The sequence below is a fragment of the Diceros bicornis genome, chromosome 8 (genome assembly GCF_020826845.1).
Source record: "Diceros bicornis minor isolate mBicDic1 chromosome 8, mDicBic1.mat.cur, whole genome shotgun sequence".
Lineage (NCBI taxonomy): Eukaryota > Metazoa > Chordata > Mammalia > Perissodactyla > Rhinocerotidae > Diceros > Diceros bicornis.
In genome coordinates this window covers 37960432-37981089 of record NC_080747.1, presented here as the reverse complement: position 1 = coordinate 37981089, position 20658 = coordinate 37960432, and the positions used below count along the sequence as shown (strand labels likewise).

Below are 20658 nucleotides of genomic sequence, written 5' to 3'. Positions count from 1 at the left end.
GTGAGACTAGCTGACCCCCAGTCTCATGACTTCTGAGCTAAGAATAAATGTTTGCTATTTTAAGCTACTGCATTTTAGGAGGCTTTTACATGGCAATAGCTAAATGATATTAGCTAGTCTCTAGATTTTACTGGTTAAACTCTGATTCCCCTTAATGGCATTTACAAATTCAGGAGACGGGGAGAGTACTTTAATTTTTCCCCACTTGTAACCTCTGTCTACTCCTCAACCCGTTGCATTCTGGCTTCTGAACTGTCCTTTCTACTAAGCTTTCAAGATCTGTCAGTACTGTTTGACACTCATAATCTCTATATGCTTCTTAAATTTTCTTTCCCCATAGTTTGATACTTTTCTCTCCCTGTACTTGTGTGTGTGTGTGTGTGTGTATGTGTGTGTTCTTTTATTTTTCCTTTTCCTCAATTTTCTAGAGTTCTTTGCTTATTTGTTTTCATCAGTTAATCATGAAACATCTATGTAAGTTATCCCTTCTATCTTCATTTTAATTGTCCCTGCTAAAAACAACATAGCCTGGGGACATGTCCAATGTATTTTTAGTAATTGTATTAAATGTAAATGGACTGAATTACCATTAAAAGATAAAGAAGGTCAGAGTCAACAAAAAAAATCTCTTAAGATATTTTCAATAAATTGGAAACAATTGGTATCTTCAGAGCATAGTCTCTTATTACAAATGCAGTAAAATTAAATATCAATGACAAAAATATAAATAAAAGAAACCAATGCATTTGGAAACATAAAAACGTACTTCACAATATCTCCTACATTAAAAAAAAGAAAAGTCATAATGGAAATTATAAAGTGTCTTTGGCTGATCAATAATGAAAATACTATTAATTATAATTATTATACAGCTATAGTAATCATGACTTTGGAATCAATGCAGGGATAGACAGATAACAGAAAAGAAGAGAAATCTCAGAAATAGATCCCTACATATATATGAACATAGATACATGAGAGTAAAGCCATTGCAGATCTGGGGGAAAAATGGACCAGTCAATAAATGTTTCTAGAAAGTTGTTTTTCACTTTGAAAAAAAAATTTGTATCTTTATCTCATATGATACACACTAATTCCAATAATTCTAAATGTTAAAAGCAGAACTTTTACATCTTTTGAAGAAATGTACAGAGATATATTTATGATATTTTGTATGTCTTTCTGATCTTTATCATAATTCTTATTGAGTTCTGTATTTAAGAAAATATTTATATATAGAAAGAATAAAGAATTCTTTATAACTCAAGAATTTCTATACTAAATAATTTCTGTAACTCAATAAAAAATAGACAACCTAAAAGGAAACTGAGTAAATTAAATGAGCAGACAATCCATAAAAGAGAAAACTAGAGTGTTTAATAAGCATATGAATATGTGTTAAATTTCATTAGTTATTAGAGAAATCCAAATGGTAGTGCTCTGAACCATTTCACACCAATTATAATGGCTAAAATGAAATATCCAACTATATCAAGTTGTAGAGAGACAAGAAAGTTCATGCACTGCTAGTGAGGCTATAAATGTACACACCTCTTAGGATTTCAATGTAACAATATCTTGTTATTTTGAAGGTGTACATACCATAAATTCTAGTCATCCTACTTATGAATTTACTCTAGAGCAGTGGTGGACATACTAGGGCCCATAGGCCAAATCCTGTCAGCTGCCTGTTCTTGTGAACAAAATCTGTTGAAACGTACCACTCTCACTCATTTATGTATTGTCTGTGGGGGCTTTCACAGTATAGCCAAGTTGAGTAGTTGTCATACCATACGGCCTACAAAGCCTAAAATTCTTACTAACTGGCCCTTTATGGAAAAACTTTGCTGACCTTTGGTCCAGACTAACTCATACCTTTGTACTAAAAGCGTTGTACAAGAATGTTCATAGCAGAATTGCTTGCAGTAGTGACAAATTGGAAATAGAAAAAATATTTAAGGACAAGGAAAAAATGAATATTGTGAAATATTGTTACAAAGAAATGCTATGTAGCAGTGAAAGTGAATTGCAGGACTACATGTATTGCCTTGAATAGATCTCAACAATGTAACTGAAAAAAGCCAAGCGTTGGAAAACTACACAGAGTACGGTACCATTTCTATAAATGTTAAAAATGTGACACAGAGCACATATATTTGTATAGTAAATGTGTAAGTACATGTATGGGAATGATAAACACCAAATTCAAGATGATTATTTCCTCAGAGAGTAGGGGAATGTGACTGAGAAGGGATAAACAGGACAGGGAAGTCTTCAGTAATATTTGTGATGACATTTTTGCTGGTGATGGTTACATGGTGTTTGTAATATTCTTTATACACTTTTTTTTTTTTTTTTGTGAGGAAGATCAGCCCTGAGCTAACATCCATGCTAATCCTCCTCTTTTTGCTTAGGAAGACTGGCTCTGAGTTAACATCTATTGCCAATCCTCCTTCTTTTTTTTTTTTTTCCCCCCCAAAGCCCCAGTAGATAATTGTATGTCATAGTTGCACATCCTTCTAGTTGCTGTATGTGGGACGCGGCCTCAGCATGGCCGGAGAAGCGGTGCGTTGGTGTGTGCCTGGATCCGAACCCAGGCTGCCAGTAGCGGAGCATGCACACTTAACTGCTAAGCCACAGGGCCGGCCCCTCTTTATACACTTTTATATGTTTAAAGACAAAATAAAATAATCCACAAATGAAAGCCATGATCTTTTTCTTGAAGGTTTCCAAGCCAGTTGGGAGGCAGAGGAACAAATGTGTAATTGCAATGTATGATCTCGCAGTAATGCAAAGCTTTACGAGTGATAAAGACACACAGAGAGCTGACTGTGTTTTTCAGGTGTTCAAGGGACTGGGAGTGTGGTTGTGCCTAGAGTTCTTGATCCAGGCAGGTGGGGAACTTGCTCTATTTGAGGAATGGCAAACAGTGGGGATTATTAAAATTGCCTAGAGCATAACATGACTGTGCCTGGTGGGGGTGGGAGAAAAAGGCCCAGATCACAGTGGATAGGTTGGCGGGGAACATTTGGGACACTGCGTTTGCTCAAAAATAGATGATGTTCTTGAAAACAATTTTTAAAAGAGATCACCTGAAACTTACTCTTTGTAAACTTTCTGCATCTCCTATGTGGTAGGTCTCTAGGAAATAATTGTCATAACAATAGCTTCTGAAACAGAAAAAACATATCATAATTTTACAGAAATGGAAAAATTGAATTTGAAGTTTTATAAAAAGTTGTACAATACATTCAATTTGCCTGGAAAAGTAAATGTCATATATATTCACATTTGGCTTAGATTTGAGGGAACCACATTTGGAAAGAAACATGTGCATAAAAACTTATCATATACAGAGACTCATCTCTTAATCTAGTTTTTTTAAAATTTAATTCCATTTATATACAATGAAACATTTAAAACAATGACTAAACTGTAGAGAGTGAGGGTGGATTCGATTATGTAATTTTCTCCCAAGGATTAGGAGCATAGCCCAGAGCCGCTGTTCATTTCCTCTTCATATGCCATTACCTATGGCTGATACTTATTACCTTCTTCCATTTAATTTTTGAGAGATCACTGAGAATCATTTACTTTAATTTACTTGATTCAGATTTGTACAAATGATTTGATATTTTCATAAGTATATGGTCTTTTCAATCTGTCCTTTTTTACACACACAATTTTAGTTGAGTGAAATTGCTAATTGCTGAGTTGTTTATTTTCAAATGTGATGACTGTGGCTTTGTGGTCAAAGCGCAGTTTCTGACTGTCCAAACTCAGGTGTGTAATTAAACGTTTTAATTATCTATCATGTGAGTGTTTGCACAAACATACACTGACAAAAATTTTCCATCTAATAAATTATCAGTATTAATCACAATTGTGGATTGTGTATCTCATCTAAAATGTACACATTCTCTTATCCTAAGAAAAGCAGAGATAGAGAGAGAAAGGAAGGGAAGATGGGAGAGGGAGAGGGAGGGGAGGGAATGAGAGAGAGAGAGAAAAGGATTGAGAGAGAGAAGGATTGAGAGATAGAAAGAGAGAGAGAGAGGTTCAGCTAACAAAGTATTGGAGAATAATAGAGGAATTGATCACTAGCTGATCTGTATGAATATTTAAAAGTACATTTTAACCTGAGGGAGGTTATAATTTGCAAAATATTTGTATTCTGATAAACTTGTCAAGTATTTTTATTACAACTAATTTCATAAAATAAACTTTATTAAAATCATCATCCCCTAATACATTCTTGCTAACGATATGTCTTAACATTTTTTAGGATTAAAAAAATATGATATTCTGCAGTTTCTTTGGCAACAGGAGATGATGACTCATACAGATCTCACAGTGTGTTTAATAGTTGTTTCTTTTTCTTTCTTTTGCTACTGAGAAGGCTGCCTGCTCATTCTTTCTTGAGATTAATGACTTAAAAACAATCCACCCAAACCCTGCCCTGAGCCTGCCACCTCTCCAGGTGGTTCTAAAGTATAGGATGTAGGAAGGCAATTTGACTGAGATCTTGTTCAACTGAAAGAGACCAGAAAAAGTGAATTTATTATTTTATTTTCATAACAATATGTAGCTAATTGTGTAAATACATATGCTTTGTCCCATTGTAAGTGGCAACATTTATTTATAAGATAAAGGAATGACCTTTCTGATTCAAAATTTACCTCTCTCAATATAGCTTTCTTTTTTTTTTTTTTATTCTTTCCCATGTCTAGACCCTGCTCTGGCATTATCGAATTTGGATGCTCTGTATTGATTTTTATTTTTATTTTATTCATTTTTTTCTCCCCAAAGCCCCAGTAGATAACTGTATGTTATAGCTGCACATCCTTCTAGTTGCTGTACGTGGGACGCGGCCTCAGCATGGCTAGAGAAGTGGTGCATCGTTGCGTGCCTGGGATCCGAACCTGGGCCGCCAGCAGCGGAGCGCGCACACTTAACCGCTAAGCCACGGGGCCGGCCCTAGCTTTCTTTCTTTTTAAAATATTTATATTATTATTTTTATTGGAATTTTATAGTGTCCTTGTATCAAAAGCATTTATTGTTTTCAAAAGAAAACAATATTTTATTTTATTCCTATTTTATATTTCAGGAATATACAATAGATGTTTTCTTTCGACAAAAATGGAAAGATGAACGATTAAAATTTAAAGGTCCTATGAACATCCTTCGACTTAACAATTTAATGGCTAGCAAAATCTGGACTCCAGACACCTTCTTTCACAATGGGAAAAAATCTGTGGCTCATAATATGACAATGCCGAATAAGCTTCTTCGAATCCAGGATGATGGTACTCTGCTGTACACAATGAGGTATGTTTTTAGGTTTGGTATGTTGCATTTAAATACTGAAAAATCCATCATTAAAAATCTGGCCAACCTAGTTGTCAAGTATTAGCGTTAAGTTGAACATTTTCATAACAGATTATTGAAGTAGCATAGTATGTTTTGTTAATGCTTGGCTATTTAAAAAAACAAAGATAAAATAGTATTTATGAGTTTAGTTCTCATCTTAGTGTCTTAAAACTTAAGAATTACCTTAACTATTAAAAGTTGATTTTTTTGACTATTTACTTTTAACACTACATTTTAATTAAGTACAGTTTAATAGCATGACTTAAAATTTTCTTTATACTAGCATGTAAGTTTTATTTTTAATGTGTCATTAGATATCCCATCAAAAATTTAAGTGATTTTTAAGCAAGCTTTTACTTAATTTAATATTTGACCCTCCTTATGAAGCTACTCTAAAATACTCTAAAGAAAGATATATTTTTTAAGTTCAGAGAGGTGGTTTTTATTTAATAAGCCTTACAAGTATTGGATACCGTAAGCATATGTATTAGATTGAATCGTATGAAGGTGCCATTTTGTAAATCAAAAAGTGTCATGTAGCATCAATTTCATATGATTCAACCTTAAAAAATTAGCTAAAGGAATATACAGTTGTTGAATCTAAAAACAACTATTCTAACTATTCCCATGAATTAATTTTGTTAAATAAATTGCTTCTATCATGTAACAAAGAAAACAAACACAAATCTAATAAAATGATGTATAATTTAAAATTAAAGTGTCTAATAAAGACTTTAAAGTATGAATAACTTTCATCAGCATTATATATATAGACAGATGTGTATTCCAAGCATTTGTTGTATTGTTATTTCATATGAAATGTTTAGTGGTAGATTTCAGTTGTGAAACTTATTTAAGAAGGGGCAATAATACAGTCCTGATCTTTAAAGAGAACTCTCTTGAGGACTCACTAAATAGCCGTTGCCTAAAATGGAAGTATTAGCTATTCTTTCTGACTCCCTCTCTGAGTCTTGCAATACAAATGCAGTATCCCTGTTGATTTTACACTTTGATCATTCCAGTGGATTGAGACAATGATTGGAAATTTTGAGTTTAAACAAATATAGACAGAGAATACATAGAGTTTTTGAAAATATTGCATGGGGTTCTACTTAAATACTCTCTTAGAAGTATATAAGCTATAAATAAATTGTTGACCATATTTGTTTTGGTCATCATAGAGATTCTTCTAGAAGTTCGATTTAGTACCTGTTTTATCCACTTTGACTTTGTGTGAAATGAATAATTGATGACGTTATAAATTTGGTATGATTACCCTTTATTGTGATCATGTAGATACAGAAAGCATATTTATTTAGCATTCATAATTTGTGTCCATAATTTACCCAACAGTCTAACGTCAACAAGATATTTCCAGGAGATACATCTATGTATGAATCTATATCTATTTCTATATTTATATCCATGAATCTATATACAGTATATGATACTCATTCACAATTTACATATTTCTGAAGGGAGCTCCTGTGAGCCCATATTGAATTCTTATATAAGTTTTGCTATATAGTTGTTGATGAGATAATGAGGAAAATGGCATTCTTTTAATGATAGAGTTTTCTTTCATTTTTTCTCTAAGATGTAAATTATTAATAGTGAGGTTAATGGGAAAATAGCCCTTCAAAAATGCATGCATAACTTTACTTCTTAATAAAACACAGAGTACAAAATGGTTAAGTATATTTGTAAATAAATATTGTTACTTGGGCTCAGATTTGTATATGCTTATGTCTTCTGAAGGATCATCCAACTGTGACAGAATAAAAACATATTTAAGTGTGAATTAGCCTAATACGATGCTGTAATGAAGGTCTTACCTCATCATTAATTGGAGTGATTTATCTTGACTTGCCAATTTACTTAAACAAAGAGTGGAATTTTGACTTTTAGGCTTACAGTTCAAGCTGAATGTCCCATGCACTTGGAGGATTTTCCAATGGATGCTCATTCATGTCCTCTGAAATTTGGCAGTTGTAAGTACGGGGATGAGGGTACATGTTTTGGGTCAGTAATATCAGGGATGGGCAGCAGCACAGCTTAATTGTATAGTTTCTTTTCATATTATGGAATACTTAATACTTGCCCAGTAAGATACAGAAGTAAAAGACATGCTTATTCCCTCAAAGAACTAATTGGCTAGCCCTATTGTCCTCACAAATATCGTTGTATTGCAATCACGATGTTTAAATTATCACTTATTTACTGCTAATAAAGAACATCATGTGTTTTTGTACATGTGTAAAATTAGGCCAGGAGCTCCTTGAAGGTCAGGAGTATGTCATTTGCCTTCTTTTCCAAGTGCTAGCACATTAGAAATGCAAAATAAATGTTTCATTTTTATGAACTATACGTGAATTGTAAAGGATAGATTCTGTTGTTGATTCAAGTAGCAGTCACCCTGTTGCAAATGGCAGGCATAGAAGCTGAATCTGTGTAATTATCTTTCTGCTTTCTAACTAGTGGAAGGGACTTTCGTTTGTTTCCTAAAATAAATTTCGAGGGGATGATGTAGCTGATTGCTACATGCAGGCACCTTCTGTGTACATAGAAAATTTCAGAAAAGGCTCTGTGCATTTGGCCATTCTTTAGGTCACTGAGGTTACATCTTGTATGTCAAGCAGAAGCATTCACTCTCCCAGAATAATTGAAAAACGGGAAGGTCAGATCATCTCCCTAGGCCCACAGGCATTCAGGGCAGGTTCAGGATAAATTCATGGGCACAGCCAAACAGCTTCTCTCTTGTGTGAGCGTGTTTCATCGCCTGACCTTTTCAGAAACCTCGCTCTTTCTGGCACCCCCATCCTTGTCCATTCAGGACAGCTTTTGACTTTTCATTCTCTTGAATAGAAGTGCAGTTCTCCCACCTGATTAAAAATGTGTATGACTGAATAGTGTGCCTTCTCCCCACAGACTGTATCAAGTGAAAGAAAAGGGAAGAATGATGACTAATATGAATGTAAAACCCTGTAATTATTTTCATGACCGTAGTTTTGTGGAAAAAGAAGTTCGATTTTGTTTGTTCTGTTCATTCTCACAAAAGGTGTCATCTCTCAATTCTCTTTGAGAATCTCTTCTTTGTTTAACTACAAAGCTTTCTTTTATTGTCATGGAAACCATCACTTCAATACTGGCATTTCTTCCAAAATTATTTAAGATAGTCAATCATGTTATACAACATAAACATGATGCTGAGAAAACTACAGCAGATGCAGAAGAGAAAAACTCATTTGCATTGCATAAGTGGCATTAAAGAGAACTTTGAAAAGCCTTGATACCAAAGAAAAGATTTATTCAAGAAGCAGTAATGGTATAAGAAGGAAAGGCATTTTTCAGTGGACAAGTTAGTGCCATTAAGACACCAAATATAAATGATGTGATGTCTCAATTCTGAATATGAATTAAATACACCTGAAAATATTTTAAGTGACATTTAAAAATCCCTTATAGTGTACCCACGTAGTGGACTATTGCATGCTTGACAATATGGTTTCTGTATCTAGAAGTGATATTAGCAACACACAAGGTTTGCTGTTAGGCATTCTCTGTGTAATTGTTTTTTATTTAGTTTTCTTCATGTTTATTTTCTGACATATTGAATTAACAATTTGTATATTCTTCTATTTATCCTTGCCTAAAGTAGGTGCTTGATGCGTAAGTGTTAAAAGCAAGGATACCAGCATGGAGTAATAGATAACAAGCCAATCTAAACCTTAAAATGATAGCACAACAAATTTTGGCAGAAACAGCCATGACTTTTTCCTCTAGTCATTTATTTCTCTCTTGCTTAAAAGCCTTCTTCTCTCCTCCCAAATGATGGAATTTCTGGAACTTTATCATTCTCCTCAAATAAAAGAAACATCTTTTCTATAAATTGACAATTTTGAATTCAGTTTTGTTTTGTTTTATTCCTATTGCCTCACATCTTTATATATTTCCTTGCTGTTTTACCTGATTTAAAACTTCCTGAATGGGAGCCTAGGAGTATTCTGTTCTTTAGCCCAAAGAAGTTGTAAATTATCTTTTTGGATAAAAATTCATAATTAAAAATCATTTGGGGATTTTTTTGGTTACCAAATATTAAGAATCAGTCATTATGCATTTGATGTTTAATGCAGAATAGGAGTCAAAATGGGTTAACAGAATTAAATAAAATTATTTAATGAAAACATAATTTAGAAATGGAATTTATAATGAATTTGTAAAACAAACTTTCTCTACTTTTATTCTTTATTGAGAAGCATTGCAATGACCCGGTTTATGTATGTGTGAGTGTACCAGGGAGCACCTCCGATCTGCGTTGCATACTTTCTTCTATGTCTTCTCTCACCAGACCCAAAATCTAAAAAACATATCCTAACTAATGGAATGCAATAATTGCTTTTTTAAAAAGATGTGGGAAAGATCCATCATTTTCTTTAATGTATGATTGGACTCCTATCCAGATTTCCATCTTCTATAACAGTAAATAACATAAATAAAATATTATGAGTTTATTGATTAATCTAGCAAGAATGAACAGAGAACTTTTTCTGTGTGTCAGGAACTGTACCAGGTACAAAAAGTATAGATATGAATATGACAGGGTCCCTGCCCATCAGTGTCTCACTAGGTTCTTTATGTCACTGCATTTTCTTTTATTTATGTTTAAAAGTAAACATCAAAATTCAAAAGTGGAATTATTATACTTACTTAAAAAAAAACTTCATAATAAGATTCTCAACTATTGAGTATCGTGAGGCCTTCTGATATAAAGTGGCGCATGTGATGTGTCTTTTTGGTTTATTAAATTCCGTGCCATTTGAAATTTTATTGGAGAGGGCCATGGTACGTATTCATGGAGAAAACAAGACAAGCCACTTGATGATCTGCGAATGGATTGCTGGTTATCCCCATCACTAATGTTACTTGTTAATCATAACAGCAGAATCAATGATTAACTAGTTGAAATTAATTAATATATATGGACATATATATAAAGGTATACCTGAACATATATATTTTTAGAATCCTGTTTCAAAAATTGTTCCACATAACTTAATTTACTTGTGATTGTAGGTGAATACATGTGTAATGAAAACAGTATTTCACTGATTAAGCTTTAGTAGCAACATTCAGAAAACCAGGACCACCCCAGGACAATAGTATTGAACTAGAAAACTTATAGATAGCAGGGACGTGAGATGAGTTTTCCAGCGTCCTGGAGAGCTAAAGGCAGAGATATTGCCAGAGACAGCTGGTCATTTCTCTCCCTGGATTAGGAAGGTAACTGTGATGCTGAGTGTTGCTCAAGGGCCGGGACTAATATTTCTCAACATTCCCATGAGCAAAAGTGCATAGAAGTTCTCCAAAAGGTCAGTAGTATGGCAAGAATTGTCTGTTTTTTCAACTGTGGAGAGACTGCCTGCGTGGAGAGGGCAGCTGTTCCCCATCAGCACACACAAGCACAAGGCAAATGCCAGGGTCAGAGAAGGGCTAAGACAAGCTATGCTGCCTGCCCTGCAGCTCTCGAGTCATCTCACTTCTGCTACGTTCTGCATCCTTGGCCAAATAAATCAGGAAGTCACACCTGGTCTATATATGTTTTGTCTCTTCCTGCCAATCCATAACTTAACTGTGATGCTATGAAAGTATAGTCCAGTGAGATCTGTGTGCATTAATTAATTTTAAAATGAACGTGTTTTTGAAAGTGTTTGCAGCTTGATGAAACTATAGCATTCTCATTTACTTTCCATGTTCTGCACTAATTAGTTCTCCTTCTAATGAAATGCATTGTATCAAGATAACTAAGTCACTTTTATGTCTAAGAAACTAAGTTACTTAGACATAAACTAAGTTACTTTTGTGTCCAGAAAGCAATATCATTTTAAATTATGATTGTTATTTCATGAGCAAATTGCTATTTCTAAATAAACTATTCAAATAGGCTTTGGGCATTCATAACCTGTCTTCATCTACTACCTTGGGACAATGGGAAATGTTTTAACCATCTCAGGGCCTGGTGATTTTTGCAGATTCTAAGGAATTCACTCTTCACCTCTTAAAGTGGTTGCCGTGAAAATACTCTCATGGTCATGTTGTCACTGATGTGCTTCACACTCTTCCTATTGAAGTTGTAAATTTCAACGACACATTTTTACTCTAAAAAATTAGATCTGTAAATATCAGTTTTATCGTCATCAATGATTCTATGAAATACACAACCTTTGATGTTGCACTTTATTGATTATTCTTACTAAAGTGCTTAAAAAAGATTTTTTTTCTGATTTCTTACAGATGCTTATACGACCTCAGAGGTCACTTATATTTGGACTTACAATGCATCTGATTCAGTACAGGTTGCTCCTGATGGCTCCAGGTTAAATCAATATGATCTGCTGGGCCAGTCAATTGGGAAGGAGACAATTAAATCCAGTACAGGTTAGTAAAATGAGTCTAAAGAAAAGTTAATTCCTAAGTAAATTAATGGTTTAAAGTCATTGGAGATGTCAGTTTGCTTAAAGCCTTTTGCTCTTGGGGTCCAAGAACTAGCAGCATAGACTGTGCTTGGGAGCTTTCCAGAAATTCAGAATCTCAGGTCTGACCCCTTACTAAATCAGGATTTGCATTTTAACAAGATGCCGAGGAGATTCCAAAGTGTGTATTAAAATTTGAGAAACACTGGTCTAAAATATGCTACATATTCAAAAAGTGTGTATCTTCTCAGACAAGCCGATTTTATCTTCAAACAGTGTTACAATTTTTGTAGTTTTCTAATTCTTTTCTCCCTATTCTGGATAATTAATTATTATTCAATTCTTGAGTTATGCATAATTACTGCTGGCTTGTGTGGGAAAGCTGACGCCCTTTCTAAGGGCCACACTCATCTAAGAAAAAGCCGCTGTGTGGACTAATGATCTTACATCTGGCAGATGTAAACCCAGAGAGCAGAAAGGAAAGTAGCTCTGAGGATCAAATAGAACTGACTAAAGTGAATTAGAGTGGACATACAACATTGAGAAATTAAGAATTGGTGACAATTCTGGGGTTAGAAGTGGAAAATCTGGGCCAGCAAATCAGTCTTGGAGATGTGGCCAGAGAGCAATACTTTAAAGAGCCAGAGAGAACTGGACTGAGTTGAACAGAGGCTTGAGGTTTGTACCAGTGGGGGTGAGGGGCTTGAGCAAGTACGATAATCTATGGCAGAGAGCATTTATGAATTCTGTACCCGCTTGGTCAATAAGCATGACCTAGAGAGAAAAATGAATACCTTACCATAGGACATGCAGTGCAAATTTCTTGGTAATATTGAAATTCTCTTTTAAATGCTTTTGCAATGCTGAGAAGGCATTTAAAGGTTATTTGCTTTTCATATCATATGTGATAAATTCTTTTTTTTAAATCATGGACTGTTCTTTCTCTAATCCCTTCCATTTCCAAAATGTTCAAACCATTGACTGTTACAGTTCTTTAAGCTTCTTAAATTTTTCCCCCAGGTGAATATACCGTAATGACAGCTCATTTCCACTTGAAAAGAAAAATTGGGTATTTTGTGATTCAGACATATCTGCCTTGCATCATGACTGTCATTCTCTCCCAAGTGTCATTCTGGCTTAACAGAGAGTCTGTGCCTGCAAGAACTGTGTTTGGTGAGTGAATAACTACACACTTTGTTGTTCAGCACATTGTGTTTCATAGCATACTTTCAAAAGCTTTATCTCTCTTGATACTCATACCAGCAATTTGTGGTGTGTGGGACAGGAAGTATTGGCTTCACCTTGTAGGTGAGGAAACTGAGGGTTAGAAAGGTAAAATACAGAGGCAGTGCCATGCTGTTAATAAGGGATATAAGCTGGTCTCAGATCTTCTGGAAATACATTCAGTCTTCTTTCTGGTAAATCATTTTGCTTCTCAACATTTGTCTCCAGCATAAGAAAAATACTCTTAGAAGTTTTCATTTAGAATATAACGATACCGTATTTCTAGGCTTTCTGTGTTTTTTTTTATTGTTGTTTTTAGATAAACAAAGATGATCTTAATGCTTTGTTAGACAGAGAGAAGGAAAGAAAGAGACAGACCCCTCATTCACTACCATTAGTGTGTTTTATAACAAAGGTAATTTTCTTGATTTAAATCACGCGGGGCAATTTGGTTACTGCTTTTTGAATACACAAACTAGGCTGAGCACACTTTGTGGCAAGGTAGATTAGCTTTGTGTATTTAGTCCATTCATTCATTTAGGAAAGTTTTATTGAGAATCCACTCTGTCGCATACTGCACCAGGCCTTAGAGGTGCAAATAATATATATAAAATATAGTCCTTGTATTCAACTAGCTCAGTATAGTGGAGGGCAACAGAATACACAGAAAAGATAATGGCAACACAAAATGGAGGCATTATAAAAGAGCCATATACAAGTTGTTATAGAAAACAGCAAGACGATCCTCTCTAGCAGAACTGATTAAGTAGCTGAGTTAACATTTGAGCTGAATCTTGAAGTATGAATAGGAGTTTCCCAGCCAGATGAGATGGAGCAAGAATCCTAGCCAAAAAGAATAGATTTTGCAATGACCTCGAGGGATGAAAGAACATAGTGTGTTCAGTGACAGTGAGCTGTGTCAATGTCAGTGTAGGTACAGATAGAAATATAGTTTGAGGCTGAGATGAAAAGGGCCTTGTAGGCCATGTTAATACAATGTATCTTTATCTCATAGGCTATAGCAAGCCACTATAGTGTTGTGAGGTCATAGACAAGTGTGAAACTCTTAGAATAATGCCTGGCATTTAATGTGTGCTATATAACTGCTAGCTATTTTTATTATTAATATGACCTTATTTATACTTCAGAAATATATGGCATCTTTGTGGAGGATGAATTGGAAGGTGGAAATAACCAAAGGCAAGGAGAAAAGTTAGGAGGCTACTGAAATAGTCCGGATAAGATATGATTAGATCACTCCAAAATAAGGCAGTAGCAACAGAGGAAAAAGAGAGAGAGTAAAAGGATGTTTGAGAGAGAAAACCAATGGGCTTGATGAACGTATGTAGCAAATAGAAATAAAAGAATAATTTAAGATAATATTTATGTTTTTCTGCTTTGACACTTTAAGTGGATAATGTTGCCATTAATAAAAGCAAAGAAAAGATAGAAGAAAAATAGAAAAAACGAATATAGTTTAAGTTATTTAGTTATTAAGAAGTTTATTGTGATATCAATATGATCTTTAGTAGACCAATAGAAATAAGTATATGGAGCATAGATGAATAGTAGAGTCAATATAAATATCAGAATCATTAGCTACTAGATAATAAAACTTATAGATCTAGAACTTACCTCCTAGATAAATTAGGTGGATGAATAAGAGAACAGAAGACAGAATCCTTAAAAATATTAAAATTGCAGGATTTGTAAGATAAAAGGGAATAATTAGAATGCTCAGAGAATTAGGAAGGAAACTGGTAGAGAACAATGTCTTAAAAGGAAAAGAGAAGAATTTCAATATGCATATGACACACACATACACACAGCCATTTTGGGTTATGGTATCAAATATACACAGATAAGTCTAAAACACGTTGAGTGAATTTGACTAGTAGAAGGTCACTGACACTAATGAATTCAGTGTATTCAGTGAAGAGTTGCTTTGGAGTAAAATCAGATTAAAATGGGAATAAGAAGTAAGAAAGAGGAAGAACTGAGTGTAGACCAAATTTTGAAGAAGAGAGAGAGATTAAGGTAGCTGGAGAGACAGGTGAGTTATTATTATCATGATAATAATAATAATAATAATTATTATTTTTTGTGTGTGTGAGGAAGATTGGCTCTGAGCTAACAGCTCTTGCCAATCTTTTTCTTTTGCTTGAGGAGGATTGTCGCTGAGCTAACATCTATGCCGATCTTCCCCTATTTTGTATGTGGGACACCACCACAGCATGGCTTGATGAGTGTGTGCAGGTCCGTGCCTGGGATCAAAAGTGGCAAAGCCCAGGCAGCCGAACTGGAGTGAATGAACTTAACCACTATGCCACCGGGCTGGCCCCCTATCATAATTATTATTAATATATTAACCCAGAAATTTGAACAACTACAGGGGGAACTACTTTATGTCAAACAACATAATAAGCATGTTGCAATTTCTTTACTTCTTATGTCCATGAAGTAGATTATAATATCCCTCCTTTAAAAAGAAGACTGACTGAGGTGCTAAAATTTTAGGTATCTTGTCCAAGCTTTTGAAGCAGAAACTTACTTCAAAGCCTAATTCCTTCAACTATACTATGCTGCCTTCACGTTTCTCTCTCTCTCTCTCTCTTTTTTTTTTTTTGCTGAGGAAGATTCACCCTGAGCTAACATCTGTGCCAATCTTCCTCTATTTTGTATGTGAGTCGCCACCACAGCGTGGCTGGTGGGTGGTGTAGGTCCATGCCCAGGATCTGAACCTGCAAACCTGGGTTGCTAAAGCAGAGCATGCTGAACTTAACTACCACACCATGGGGCCGGCCCCCCATGTTTCTCTTTAAAGGGGAAGAGTTCAAGAAAGAAAAAGAATACTTAGGATGTAGAAAGGGGAGAGATTTCTGCTGATCAGTTACCTAAAGAAAATACTTGGAATGGTATTGGGTTCACCAGTAGAAAGAAAGAATCCTGTCTCTCCAACACAGACTGAAAAGGGCTCAAAATGGGCTTTGTTGATGCTGTCTTCTTTCCAAGTCATTTCTTTATCTTGGAAAAAGGCCTTTTATTATTACAGTATTGGAGGAACAAGTTTGCTTAGAGGCTTAAATCACTAATTATAAGCATGATATAGGCTGTAAATAACATCAAGAAATAATATAGTGGATTAAAATTGCAACCAAGTTGAGTAAGATGAATAACAGATCTTTTTTGCAGACTAGATTTGATAGGGGAGTTTTAGAAATAACTAAATAAACACATTATGCATTAGGGATAGGGAGGGAAAATAGAAGGAAAGAATGGAGAAGACAGTAAAAAGAGCAATTTTTCCTTTAAAATATATGCACACATATATAAAAGTTTAAAAATATACATTTCAGGGACAAAGTTTAAATTTTATACTTTATGCTGGTTTTATTAATTTGGGTTAATCATATGACTGCAGTGGCTGGCACGAAATTTATCAGGATATGTCTGTAAAATCAAGTTTAACTGAAATTGTTAACATTTGTTTGTTATTACAATGTCATCCATGTTTTCTTTGCACTAATATTATATGCTTATGATCTATTTATTCTATTTCATTGCAGAACACTTGAAATAATTTACATAGTACTGTATAACTTGGTTATTTTCCAAATACAAGCCTTATTCAATTTTTTTTGTGCTCAGTGCATAAGCAGTTGATAGTTTCATAACACATAATTGAATTATGTAGAAAAATACAATACTCATAGAGTATAATCATTTAAGAGCTGTGCATTTTAGAAATAATAAACTGAAACTATATAGAGCAATTAAATTTAGCTCTATACTAAGATATTATAGAGAATTCCAAGAGAATTTTCAACTTGAATTGATAGAAAAATTTCGATATAAAGTACATATATGCTAATGCATTTATATCTTCACTTGTTAATGCACTAAACAGTTCAAAAAAGGCTCTCCTTCCATCGTTCTTCTATGGTGCTTTGTAAATGTCCATATTTGGCACTTATCATATTTTGTTACAGTTATTTGGTTTACATGTACGTCTTACTCTTCAGACAGAGAGTTTCTACACACAGTTATTACCATAGAGCTTGGCACATTGTTACTGCTGTAAATATATGATGAATGAAAAACCAATAACTGGGTGGAGGGGTAATGAAGTGATCCATAGAAATGGGCAGTTCCTCCATATTAAACTCACTGAAGAAACAATCTTGAAAAATAAGAATATGTTCAATTCTAAGCATCAATAAATGTTTTTCCAATATTGTGAGTATAACCAACAAAACACAACGAAGTACACATACACTCGTGCACATACAGAACTACAAAGATTTTATCTGTAAGAGGAATGTATGTTGAAAGAATTAAAAGAACATGTGGGAAAGATGAACAAAGAGATGAGCACAACTGCAGAGAACTAATCTAGGAATAATGAAAGTACCAAACCAGAAAACACACACAGAAGAGATAATGAAAGAAAAAGTTACAACCAAACATCAGCAAATACACATTCTTCTCAAGTGCATATGGAAGATTCTCTAGGCTAGACCACGTTACACCATAAAACAATTCTCAATAAATTTTAAAAGATTGAAATAATACAGTCTCTTCTCTGAACACATTGAAATGAAGCTAGAAATCAATAATGGAATGAAAACCAGAAATTTCACTACTATGTGGAAATCAAACAATACACTGTGAGCACTCTGAGCCAATGCATCAGAGAATAAATCACTAGTGAAATCAGAAAATACTTTGAGATAAATAAAAATGAAAACACAACATATTATGGGATACAGTGAAATCAGCATTCAGAGGGAAATTTATAGTTCTAAATGCCTACATTAAAAAAGAAGGAAGATCTCAAATCAATAATTTAGTTTTATACCTTACGGGAAGAGAAAAAGAAGAGAAAATGAAACCCAAACCTAGTTGAGGGAAAGAAAAAATAAAGATTAGAGTAGAGATAAATGAAATAAAGAATAGAAAAATAGAATCAACAAAACCTAAATTGGTTCTTTGATAGATCAACAAAATTGATAAGCCTTAGCCAGACTGACTAAGAAAAACAGAGATGATTCAGAAACTAAAATCATAAATGAGTGAACACATTACCACCAACCTTACAGTAATTAAAAGGATAAGAGAATAGTATGACAATTATATATCAACAAATTAGATAATCTGCATGAAATGGACAAATTCCTAGAAATACACACATTGACAAACCTGACTCAAAAAGAAAAAGAAAATTTCAACAGATCTATAACAGCTAACGTTAATTCAATCAGTAATCAGAAAACCTCAACAAAGAAAAGTCTAGAACCAAATGGTTTCCCTGGTGAATTCTACCAAACATTTGCAGAAGAATGAATACCAATCCTCTTCAAATTCTTACAAAAAATAGAAGGTTAAGAACACTTTAACATATTCTATGTGGCCAACATTACCCTGATACTAAAGCCAGACAAAGATACAAGAAAACTACAGATCAGTATCCCTTATGAATACGATGCAAAAATCCTCAATAAAACACTAGCAAAGTGAATCGAATAGCACATTAAAAGATTATACACAATGACTAAGTGGAATTTATTTCACATATACAAGAGTAGTTTAACCCAAGAAAATCAATTAATATTAATTGATTGACGACCACATTAATAGAATGATGAAAAGAAAAAATAACACACGTGTTATCATCCCAATAGATACTGAAAAAGCATTTAACAAAATTTAACACCCTCTTATGATTAAAAAAGAACAAACTCAGAAAACTATGAATAGAAGAGAACTTCCTTAACATGAAAAAGGACATTTATGAAAACCCTACAGCTAACATCACATTCAATGGTGTAGGACTGAAAACTTTCCTCCTAAGATCAGGAACAAGAGAAGGATGCCCGCTTTCACCACTTTTATTCAACATTGTGCTGGAAGTCCTAGCCAGAGCACAAATTAGTCAAGAAAAAGAAATAAAAGATGTCCAAATTGGAAAGGAAGAATTTGGAAAGGAAGAAGTAAAACTGTCTCTATTGCACATGATTATACATATATATATATGTGTGTATATATGTGTGTATATATATACTGAAAGAATATGTATACTGAAAGAATCAACAAAAAAACTACTAGAGCTAAAAAAAAAATTCAGTGAAATTGTAGGGTACAAGGTCAATGGACAAAAAGTTAATTCGATTCTCAACACCAGTAATGAATAATTAAAAAGGAAATTAAGAAAATAATTCCATTTACAATAGCATCCAAAGGAATAAAATATCTAGGAATAAATTTAACAAAGGAGATGAAAGACTTGTCCACTGAAAACTACAAAATATTGCTGAAAGAAATTAAAGACTCAATTAAATGGAAAGATAGCACATGCTCATGGATTAAAAGACAGTACTGTTAAGATGGCAATAATTCCTAAAGCGATCTGTAGATTCAATTCAATACCTACCAAAAGTCCAATCACCTTTTTTTGCAGAAATGGCAAAACTGATCCTCAAGTTGATATGGAATTACAAGGGGCTCCAAATAGCCAAAACAACATTGCAAAAGAAAATTAAATTAGTGGATTCAGATGTCTCGATTTCAAAACTTGCTACAGAGCTACATTAATCAAAACAGTGTGGTAGTGACATAAGGATAGACATGTAGACCAATGAAATAAAATTGAGAGTCCAGAAACAAACGCAAACATCTATAGCCAATTGATTTTCATTAAGGGTGCCAAGACCTCACAGACAAGGAAATACTGATCTCTTCAACAACTTGTGCTGGGGCAGCTGGATGACCACCACATGCAAAAGAATAAAGTTGGACTCCTATCTCACTCCAGATACAACAATTAATTCAAATGATCAAAAACCTCAATATAAAATCTAAAACAAAAAACTATTAGAAGAAAACATAAGAATATCTTTATGACCTTGGACCTAGCAATGGATTCTTAGATTTGACACCAAAAGCATGAGTAACAAAAGAAAAAATAGGTAAATTGATTTCATTAAAATTAAAAACTTTTGTGCATCAAGGAACATTATCAAGAATGTGAAAATACGACTTACAGAATAGGAGAAAATATTTGCAAATCATATATCTGACAAGGATTTAATCTCCTGAATAAAAAACTCTTACAACTCAAAAACAAAGACGAAGAAACAGAATAAACTTTTCTCCAGAGAAGGTATACAGATGGCAAACATGCACATGAAATGATGTGCAACATCCTTTGACATTAAGGAAATGCAGATCAAAACCACAATAAAATACACTTCACCTTCACTAGGATGGCTATAATAATTAAAAAACAAAACAAAACAAAAAACAGGAAATAAGTTTTGGCAAGGACGTAGAGAAATAGAAACCCTCATATATTGCTGGCTAGTATGTAAAATGCTGCAGCCTCTGTGGACAATGGTTTGATATTTCTTCAAAAAGTTCAAAATAGAGTTATCATATGACCCAGCAACTTCACCTCTGGGTGTATACCCAAGAGTAATAGAAACACATGTTCACATGGAAACTTGTACGTGGATGTTTATAGCATCGTTACCAACAGTCAAAAGATGGTAACAACCCAAATGTCCATCAATGGATGAATGGATAACTAAAATGTGGT

At 33.9% G+C, this 20658-nt stretch overlaps 1 protein-coding gene across 2 annotated transcripts in view; it reads left to right on the top strand.

Moving 5' to 3' along the window:
- The window catches only part of GABRA2 (gamma-aminobutyric acid type A receptor subunit alpha2), a 124829-nt gene that overhangs the window by 63935 nt on the left and 40236 nt on the right, over positions 1 to 20658 (top strand). For both annotated transcript variants that reach the window (XM_058546994.1, XM_058546993.1), the window contains 4 exons: positions 5108 to 5328; positions 7279 to 7361; positions 11662 to 11805; positions 12861 to 13013. In XM_058546994.1, the coding sequence (XP_058402977.1) occupies positions 5108 to 5328; positions 7279 to 7361; positions 11662 to 11805; positions 12861 to 13013 (601 nt within the window). The remainder of the gene's footprint in view (positions 1 to 5107; positions 5329 to 7278; positions 7362 to 11661; positions 11806 to 12860; positions 13014 to 20658) is intronic.